The 10,997-nt window shown below is 37.4% G+C and overlaps 1 protein-coding gene across 1 annotated transcript; it reads right to left on the bottom strand.

Moving 5' to 3' along the window:
• Window positions 1-8,431: 8,431 nt before the first annotated feature.
• LOC115986022 lies at window positions 8,432-9,118 on the bottom strand. The gene is made up of 2 exons (XM_031108891.1): window positions 8,827-9,118; window positions 8,432-8,784 (listed from the first exon to the last, which is right to left on the bottom strand). The coding sequence occupies exons 1-2, from the start codon at window positions 9,116-9,118 to the stop codon at window positions 8,432-8,434; spliced, it is 645 nt and encodes a 214-aa protein (XP_030964751.1).
• Between the last annotated feature and the right edge of the window lie 1,879 nt (window positions 9,119-10,997).

Genomic DNA, 10,997 nt, shown 5'->3' with positions numbered 1-10,997 from the left:
GGGGTTGTCTTTTAGAATCAATATGTCTTCAAATAGTTGATTTGAAAAAGTTGAAAGCCCTCTTCTTGGATGATCAAGATACCTCTTGGAAATTGAGGGTCTGTTTAGTACGTGTGTTTAAACAACAGTTTTCAGTTTTTTTGGAAATATGTGTAGGTGAAAAGTGTGTTGAAATGCGTGTAATGTTGTTTAAAAATTGGAAACATGTGTTTAAACAAGTCTACCAAACAGCTCTTGAAATTCTTAGACAATTATAGTTGTGGCTGCTGATCACCCAAAGAATATTTGTTTCAAATAAATTGAGCCAATATATAATACAAACTAAAAGAATTCTTCATGTTACATGTATTAAGTGCAATTCTAGCTTTAACTACTTTGAAAGTTGAAATCAGTAGAAATCAAAATTTTGAAGCCACTAAAAATATCAATTCTTTTTCGTTTTGTTTCTTTATTTGGATGTTGTATGTATTGCATATTAATTTGGATTCAACTCATTCATGATTTTATTTTATTTTTTGAAAGGGAACTCATTCATAAAATTAAAACTTTTGTTTTAATTTAACTAAATGGGATGACCCAATACATTTTGGGATATAAGGTGATAAATTTAGTAAATTTTTTAATATTTAAATAGTAATTATTCAATTATATATATCTTTCTTTTGAACCCATTCTTCTTGCTTTTGAAGATACAAAATTACTAATTATAGTTTTTGTATTTAGATTTTATTAATATAATTTTTTACAAGTTTTTAGGAAAATTGATTGTCAATAATTATTCGACATATTCATAATAATTAAGCTCATAGCATTTTTTTCCTTTTTGTGAAATAATTGCATTGGATTATTGGCCCAATATTTTTGAGGCCTTCTTAAAGTTGGGAAAAGAATGTAAAATCTTTATAAAACCCTAGTATGGGGTCTACTGGGCTAGGGCCACGACCAACTCGCAATCATATATATGAGACTTACTAGCACTAGGGTTGTTGGCTAATGTGAGAATCCTATGGTATATCTTATTAAATAGGACATGACTTGCTCTGATGTTTACCATTTTCTTTTTATTTAGCAAAAACAGAAAAAAAAAAGAATTATATATCAGAATACCTATCCAAAGAAAATGGTATGAAAAAAAAGAATAACAAAATTAAGTCGTAATCTCACATTTGTAAAAATAACATAAGACTGAGAAACAAACAAACACTAGATGGAGTCGGCCATCTCCAGGAGATAACATATTAGCATTGGGTCAGCCAGAAATCAAATTTGAACTCACTGAAGAAAAAAAAAAAAAAAATCAAAACACTTTTTCACACGTGGCAATAAAAATATATATATATATATAATATGAAAATTGTAACTTTATTAAGACGAATATAAAAACATTACATCTTAAGTCAAAGCAGACTTAATGAATGAAGGATTTTTCCTCTATCTATGTTACATAATTGCTAATATTCTTAGCATGCTGAGCTAACAAATGAGCAGGACGATTGTCTTGTCTTTTAATATATGTAACTAGAACTAGGCAAGAGTCTCTAAACTTGTGTTAAATCCTATCAATTGTATTAACAATCGTAGTTGCTTTACTGGAATCATTCAAGGCGTTAAAAACAATCTTTGAATCACATTCACACAGCGCAATCAAATTGATACACACCTTTAAACAGAAATCTTCAAATAATCCATATAAAGGAATTTCATCCCATATTATTATTGAGACAATAATCGAGACCTAACTTATCTTTAACTTAGGGTACGTATGTGGCTATATATATGCCATTTGCATTTATGTATGAAATAGGTATCGCACAATTCTTGATTCCTCGTACTGTAGAGTGTAGACTTTGTCAGTGCCTTAGAAGAATATAATACCCGAAAAGGTTGAGAAACACAAAATGTTTGGCACTTCTTTACCAAGCATAATTGAGTCAACACATTTAATGGTATTTACTGTATATTTGTCGTATTAACACCAAAAGGCTATCAAGATCCAATTGTCAAATACTTGAGGTACCTTCAAATAAAATACTTGAGAGGTACTCTTCAAATAGTAGAAATTAGAAATGAAACTTAAAATAAGGTACAATATTAGGTGTGTTATGGAGTGTTTAACACCTTCGTATGTATTTGAATTTTTGAGTCCACATCTTTAGTTCAAGACTACATTTATCTTCCTTCTTAGTTTGGGAAATTTTCTTGTCAAAAAAATAAAAATTTAGTAAATCTCACGACAACCGTTAAAGTTTAGTTCGAGACATGTGCTACAATTATTGATCTATTAAATTGGGAAATTTCATATTGGAAAATTTCATAAACAACACTTATCGTCTCAAAGAGTGACTTAATTCGGGCCTTAACTCCACCACCTTTTATTAATAAACTTATTTGATGCAAATAAAAAGAAAGTTCAGGTAATATTTCTCATTTTTATTTCCAATATCTATACAATACTTAAGATCAATTTGCACAATAACATGAGGATATGACACATGTAAATATTATGCCGTATTTTAATGTTAGAAAACCGATAAGCATATCTATTATATTTTATTTTGTATATCTGAATAGGTTGTGTAGTAATTATTTTTCATTGTAAAAAATCCACTTTTAATTCTTATATAATGGTTTTTAGTAATTAGATAAACCTTAAGTACAACTTATCGGGTTTTGTCAAACTCATAAAATGATTAAATTATAAAAAAATTTGAACTAGTTTAAAAAAAAAAAAAAAAAAAAAAAAAAAAAAAAAACATATATAGTAACTGATGATGCACAACAAAATCTGTAGGTTGAGTGCTGTGGGTTTCAATAGCCTTGAGGTTGTCTAGAAGGCCTAAAAAAAAGTACAAGATCAAAGGTGACTGGGCTGAACTGGACAAGAACCCTCCGATGTTTAAGTTAGTTTTTCTCTCAAGAACTCAAGAATCCCAACTTTTAGGAGTGGTGGAAACTTACCTTCATTTGATATGTATGAGTCCTTTTATAATGAGCTTTGGAGAGGTTACTTGTTTAATAACTTCCTCCACGTGGATGGAAGTTGGAAGGTTCAGACTTAACTTCCTTAACTACTATAAAAGTTAGAAGGTTCGGTCTTATCTTCTACAACTGCTATAGAAGTTAGAAGGCTTAGACTTATATTCTATAATTGCTATTAGAAGTTAAGAACTTAGTGGAAAGTTAGAGCGATGAGTGAGGATTTTGCTCGTACTTCAAAATAGTAGAATGTTGTCCGAATTATAACCTTTTGCACATAAATCAATTCTGGAAATTTTTTAAGTGTTGAGGGGTCGTCCAGGTGCTTCCTTGATGGACGACCTTCATACCCATGGACGACCTCCCTACGGTGGACGACCTTCTTAAGTTGGGTTAACATTTTTGGCCCTAGACGACACTATGGACGAACTGGAGATAGCTCGATTTTTGGTTCACCATCAGTTGCCTCCTTTGTCCAAGGGTCGTCAAGAACACTGTAGTATAATTGTTGGTTTTTGACACGCATCAACATTTTCATGGTCAACAGTTGCGCCATGTGTCGTCTTTACCCTGGTTGAATTTTACTATTCCAAACTGTGCCATGTTTCATAATATCATTAGTGGACTTGTCACGTCGATTCATCTTTTCGAGTAAAATACCATGCGTCAGCCTCTAGTTGGTCCACGTCGCTTCATTGACCTCACCTCTGGGCCTTATAAATATGTGCTTTCTCTCTCTTACCCCTCACTTTTCTAATAATTACTTTTCTGCCATCTCGTCCAAGAGCCTCATCTAGTCCTCGTCTTCTAGTCTCGTTAGGAACTTCCTTTCCTTCATCCTTAGTTTTTTGTCTTATTCATTTTTCTAATTATGTCTGTGTCTAGTAGTAGTCTAGAAAGAGAGATAGACGAGTACCAGGAAATGTCCCCTGGAAATGGTGGTAGTAGTTATAAGAGTGGTGAGGGTAGTACAAGTAATAGTAGTGATATTAGTTCCTCAAATGAGCATTATTCGTCTGTTGTCCTTGGTTTTCCCTTAAAGGATTTCTAGGAGATGTAATGTATGGCTTCTGGGGCTAAGGCTAGCTCATCCAAAAAGTCACATAGTCCTCCTGAAGACAAAGAGGAAGAAGAAAATGTAATCTATAGTTGTGCCCTTGAGGTGGCGTCTACTCTGGATGCAATTAAATTAAATACCCTTGTAGGTAGATACCAAATTATTGGTGAGTTTAGACCTCATCTACTCGAAGAGGGGGAATGGTGTTGTTCTCCTTCTTCTGGTTTAGGTGTTTATACCTCTTATCTTCTAGCAGGTCTTAGGTTTTCTTTAAACTCTTTTTGTAGAGGTCTTCTCCATAGATTGGGTATTGGACCAAACCAGCTCAATCTTAATGGGTGGAGGACGATACTTGACATGCAAGTGTTATGGCATGAGGCACTTGAGGGGAACCGTCCAATCACAGTGGATGAGTTCCTTTATTGTTATAAGCCCTCAGAGATTAAACAACCTACTGGTTTTTACTAGTTTTTGTCTAGGGGCCCTCAATTTAGTTTGATTAAGGGCCGTAGTTCTTCTGACAGGTTTTGAAAGAAAGAATTCTTTATTATTTTTGAAAATTGGGCTGGGGACCCAGTTGATGTAAATAGTGCCCCCTTCCCTCCTTTTACCAGCCCCCTAGGTTGTCTTCATCTTGAGGTTATGTCTTTCTTCCTTTTTCTTTTATTTATTTTATCCAACTTTTTTCTCGTCTAACCTTCTCTTTTATTGGTGCAGCTATTACTCGTCCACGCTTGGATAGTTTTCATTTAGAGCGTATTGATAGAGTTCGTGCCTTCCCTAAGAGGTCTTTCCACAGCTTGGTGATTCTTAGTCGTCTAACTGCTTGGGGACTTGGTCTTGAGCCTACTACTGAAAATCTTGCTCACGAGGAGACCACTCGTTGAAGTAAGTATCGTCCATTCCTCTCTTTTTTCTTCTTCTTTTTTTTTTCTTTAAAAAAAAATTCTTCTTCACCATAGGGTTGGCCACCATGAATGAAAACAAGGAGAAGGCAGTTACCAGTGGTACTAAAGGTGAAGAGGACGTCTAGGTCCAAGACGATACAATTCCTTTGGTCGTCCAGAAAACTGTCGTCCAGGCAGGGAAGAGAAAAGGCATATCCAGTTCTGTGGACCTTGGTGACCTTCCAAGTCGTCGAGGCTCCAAGAAGCAAAAGTCTAACAAGACTCCTCCTCCCAAGGTTCCAATGTTTACTCCTCCAACGGTAGACCTAGACAACTCGGCAATGAATTTGGTACCCATCTAGACCATTCCATCTATCCAGCCTGAAAACGTTCCTCCTCCTATAGCCAAAGCTCCTCATAAGACTCATCCTTCAGAACCAGCCAAGTGTCTCCTAACTTGGTGTTGGACAAGGGTTATGCTTGGAGGTCATTCAAAGGACTCGTCACTGATAATGAGGTGAATGCTTGTAACAACATGTCAGTGAAGGACTTTGAATGTTCTGCCATCCATGACCTTTTTAAGGTAAGTAGCTTTTCATTATCTCTAGTTCCCTTTCTAAGAAATTTAGAGAAAATTTCTAACTTTCCCTCGTCTATCCATTTTTCAAGCCATGTCGAAGTTTTACACTATGTCCACCGAAGCCAAGGAGCTTTGTGATAAGGCTAAGGCTACTAAGGAGAAGAATAAGGAGCTAGCTAATGAGGTCCTCTTGAAGAAGGGGGAAGTAATCAGGCAGAGTGCGGAGGTCACTCGTCTTCTGGCAGTTGAGACGAAGTTAAAGAAAATGGTGGAAGAGCTTAAGGTAGACTGTGTTGAGAAGGAGTCTCGCATAAGTCACCTTGAGGTGAAAGTCCAAGAGCTTGCCTCACCTCTAAAGAAGGCTAAGGAGGAAGCCATTGCAGCCTTCATGAAGTCAAATGATTTTACTACTTGTCTAGATCGCTACTATGTTGCTGGCTATGAGGACTTCCGTGCTGATGCCAAGGAGACATATCTTGAGATAGATTTTGACTCCTTCAAGATCCCTACTACCATAGAGAGTTCCCTGCTATCAACGAGCTCTGAGGATGTCAACATTGTGGACGACGCCCTAATAGAGCCTGCCAAGGATGCCATTGCTGCCAATAAAGACAACTCAAAGTCTGAGGGTGATGCCCCCAGTGGTTTATCCCAATAATTCATTTCTTTTTTAGAGAATTTATTTATTTTCATTTGTTGAGGATGCCCATTTTTTTGGGCTTTATTTCAAAATTATTTAAGTACAAACAAATACAATTGCCTTCATTGGCTTTGAACAACTCAAGGGTTTTTGGACGGTGGCCATCTACCCTTTTTAAAATTTTATGAATGAATGTCTACCTTTATTTTCATTCCTCATTTGATGTTGAACATGTTGTATGCTTTATGTATGAAAAAATTTCCTTTGTTTACATCGTCCATGTTATTTTTGTGGTTTTACTTGTGGTCCATCTACTCATGAAGACATTTTATATCATCCTATTTGCACAAACGAATTTCCTTTGCTTATATTATTCATGTTAGAATAAATTTTTCATGCTCAACACCTTTACCATTCTTTATGTTTTCCAAGTCTATGAAAGGTATTTCTTTTGCTAGCTTTATTCGTCCATAAATTTGACTTATAGCTTGCATTATTTCTCGTCCATAGGCTGGATGGTCCTTTATTCGTCTTTGGGTAAGACGTTTCCAGCATTTACTTGTCCAAAGATCGGACTGTTTGGCTGGTCACATTCAACCACGGATTTTAAGTATTTTTACGTACACGTTTTTCCTTGTCCATTGGTTAGACAAATATACCTTAAGTTTTTACCTCGTCCGTTGATTAGACAAATATACCTTAGGCTTATTTTTCTTTGCCTGATCCTTGTATCAAGGAAAACTTATAGACATTACATCCCTGTGTCCAGAGATTTTACTCGTCTTGGGCTTTTAGCCTTCTTGTGGAATAGTTTGAATGAAAATAACATAAGAATTAGAAATTCACACATTATATACATTGGGAATCCAAACTGTATACACAACATAAACATCGTCCACAAGCGTAGCACATGCTTAGAAGCTAGTGCCTTTAGGGAATTAAAAATACTTATATACAAACAGACCAACTAAGTACATGACTTCGTCCATCACAAATTCATCCATAGACAGTGCAAAAGTTGGGAACTAATGCACTTTTAGGGATTAAAGACATATAGTACTAGCAATAAGCACAAATAATTATGGAGAAAATAACAAATAGCTTCAACTTTGTCCATGATGATGCTTGTCCATGATGATGCTCATCTAGGCTAACCCTTCATTGATAGTATCTTCTTAGACGCTCAACATTCTAGGGGTGCTCTAGCTTCTGTCCATCCAGGGCTTCAAAGTAGTTTGATCTTTGCCTTTTGTAATTGATAACCCTGTAGGGTCCTTCCCAATTGATAACCCTGAGTTCCTGGTTGTCAAGGAGACCCTCTTTAGGACGAGGACCCCAATGTTGAAGCGCCTAGGTTTCACCATTGCATCATGTTGTCTAGCCATAAGATTTTTGTATCTTGTTGTCCTGTGCTCTGCATCCATCCTTACCTCGTCTATAAGATCGAGGTTAAGAAAAAGTTGTTCTTCATTCTCCTCGTCCTGATACCTCATCACCCTGTGGTTGGCTATGTGGACTTCTACTGGTATGACTGCTTCACTTCCATAAGCTAGCTTGAAAGGAGTTTCCCTTATGGGAGTTCTCACAGTCGTCTTGTAAGCCCATAGTACACCTGGTAGCTCGTTTGACCATGCTCTCTTAGCCCCCTCAAGCCAAGTGTTGATGATCTTCAACAACGATCGGTTTGTTACTTTTGCTTGTCCATTTGCTTGTGGGTAAGAGGGTGAGGAATAATAATTCTTGATTCCTAGCTGCTTGCAGAATTCTCTAAAGGGTGTGTTATCAAACTGTTGTCTATTGTCTGACACTAGTACTCTAGGTACCCCAAACCTGTATATAATGCTCTTCTAGACGAAGTTTTTGACATTTTACTATGTGATTTTTGCTAAGGGTTCAATTTCCACCCACTTAGTGAAGTAATCAATCTCCACCACCAAAAACTTCATCTGTCTGGTTCCAATTGGAAAGGTACCCAAAATATCCAATTTCCATTGTGCAAATGGCCATAGGGCCATCATCGAGGTGAGGTACTCCGATGGATGTTACTGAAGTGTTGACATTGATCACACACCTTCACATAAGCCTTAAGATCTGCTTGAATGGTCGGCCAGTAATAGCCTACATGGACGGCTTTGTGGACAAGTGCTCTAGCTCTTGAATGGTTGCACATGCTCCTTAGGTAAGGCTGAGAGAAGCCTCTTTGTATAGCACCTCGTCTATAAGGACATACTTGGCTGATCTGACACCTAGCTTTCTAGCTTCATCTCTCTCCTCTAGAAGCCTTCCATCCATTAGTGAGCCATTATTGGGGTCATCCAATTATCTTCACCTTCTATTTGTTGCACCTCTGGAAGATCTATACTAGTCATATATTGGACTTCATCAAGCTCATCCACCCATCTGTCTGTAGATGCTGCCTTTGCCAAGGTGTCTGCTTCCATGTTTTCCTCCCTTGGGATTTGAGAGAAACTGGCTTCCTTAAACTTCTTAATAAGGTGTTTCACCTTACTAAGGTACTTCTTCATCTGTTCTTCTTTTGCCTCACATGTTCCATTTACTTGGCCCATGACTAACTGAGAGTCTCCTTGGACAACTATTGACTTCACCTTTAAGGACTTAGCCAATTCTAGCCCTTTAAGAAATGCTTCATATTCAATTTTATTGTTGGTTGTTTAATATTGTAGACAAGCCATATACTTTAGCTTATCTCCTTCTGGGGATCGCAATACAACTCCTATCCCTCCTGCATATAGTGTAGATGACCCATCTACATGGACGATCCATGTCTTAGCCTCTTTCCCTTCGTCTAGATCACCATGACCTGGAGTGAATTCCGCAATGAAATCTAACAGAGGTTGAGCCTTTATTACATTCCTAGGTTGATACCTAATATCAAACTCACTTAGCTCTATAGCCCATTGAATCAATCGTCCTGCGGCTTCCAACTTGTTCATCGCCTTCTTGAGTGGATGATCCATTATGACGTTGATGACATGTGCCTAAAAGTAATGCCTTAGTTTCCTGGAAGCTGTTATGAGTGCAAAAGCTAACTTCTCAATCATTGGGTATCGTCCTTCTGCTTTTCTTAGCGCTTGACTTGTATAATACACAAGCTTCTGCACTTTCTTTTCTTCCCTGATTAATACTGAGCTTACAACATGTGGGGACACTACTAAGTATAAATACAACTCCTCACTTAGTATGGATGGGCTTAGTAGGGGAGCCGTAGTAAAATAGACCTTAAGATCTTGGAAGGCCTTCTAGCACTCGTCCGTCCATTCAAATGCCTTCTTAAGAACTTTGAAAAAGGACAAACATTTATCTATAGCTTTTGAAACAAGCCTGTTTAAAGCTACAACTCGTCTAGTGAGGGACTGGACTTCCTTGACATTCTTTCGTGGTTCCATGTTCAGTATAGCTTGGATTTTATCAGGATTCACTTCAATTCCTCTATGTGAAATCATGAATCCTAGAAACTTCCCCGACAAAACCCTAAAGGTGCACTTACTTGGATTCAGCTTCATATTGTATCGTCTAAGTGTTTCAAAGGTCTCTTGTAGGTCTTCCAGATGTTTCTTCTCATCCAAGCTCTTCACCAACATATCGTCCACATAAACTTTTACATTCCGTCTTATCTGTGGACAGAACATGTGATTGACTAATCTCCGATAAGTTGCCCCCGCATTCTTTAAACCAAAGGGCATCACTTTATAACAAAATAAACCTTGAATGGTAATGAAGGATGTTTTCTCTTGATTTGCCTTTTCCTTCTTGATCTGGTTGTAACCTAAGAAGGTGTCCATGAAGCCAAGTAACTGATAACCTGCTGTTGAATCCACCAGTTGGTCAATGCGTGGCAATTGATAACTATCCTTGGGGCAAGTCTTGTTCAAATCAGTGAAGTTTACACATATCCTCCACTTGCCGTTAGCCTTCTTAACCATCACCGCATTAGCTAACCAATTCAAGTAATAGACTTCCCGAATAAATTCTGTTGTAGTTAACTTCCGGACCTTTTCTTTGATAGCCTTATCTCGCTTAGAAGCGAAGACCTTCTTCTTCTGATGAACAGGCTTGGAAGATGGATACATATTCAAGCAATGAGTAATGACACTTAGGTCAATTCCTAGCATGTTTTCATGACTCCACGTAAAAACATCAGTACTCTTCCTTAAGAATTGGATGAGGTCTTGCTTCGTCTCTTTCTCCATAATTGTCCCTATTTTGGTAAACTTCTCAGGGTCACCCTCATCCAGAGGAACATCTTTCAGTACTTTAGTGGGCTCTGTAGTAACCTTCTCTCCTTTATGTTCATTGTTTGTACAAGCTCATTCATAGCTAATATGGCTAAGTAGCATTCTCTAGCAGCTAATTGGTCTCCTTGCATTTGCCCTACTCCATACTCAGTTGGGAACTTGATAGATAAGTGGTAGGTAGATGTCATTGCCTTCTAATTGTTTAAAGTTTGTCGTCCAATGATGGCATTGTAGGAAGATGAGCAATCTACAACGAGGAAATTCACTTCTTTGGTTATCTGCTGTGGATATGCCCCCACCACTACAGGTAGAGTAATAATGCCCATTGGTTGTACTTTCATTCCTCCAAATCCTATTAAGGACAAATTCACTGGACGAAGTTGATCTCGTCCAAGCCTCATTTACTGGAAAGCAAGGCAATATAGGATATCTGTTGAACTCCCATTATATACCAACACCCTTCTAGTCATGTAATCCACAATGAGCAAAGTGACTACGATTGCATCGTCATGTGGATGATGGTCCCTTCCAACATCTTCGTTTGTAAGAGTAATGGCCTGCTCATCTGCCCCTTTCATCCTTGGAACTCGTCCAGACAGTT

Source organism: Quercus lobata, chromosome 4 (assembly GCF_001633185.2).
Source record: "Quercus lobata isolate SW786 chromosome 4, ValleyOak3.0 Primary Assembly, whole genome shotgun sequence".
Classification (NCBI taxonomy): Eukaryota; Viridiplantae; Streptophyta; class Magnoliopsida; order Fagales; family Fagaceae; genus Quercus; species Quercus lobata.
The sequence above is the reverse complement of the archived record's forward strand: the minus strand, read 5'-3'. Positions and strand labels throughout refer to the sequence as shown.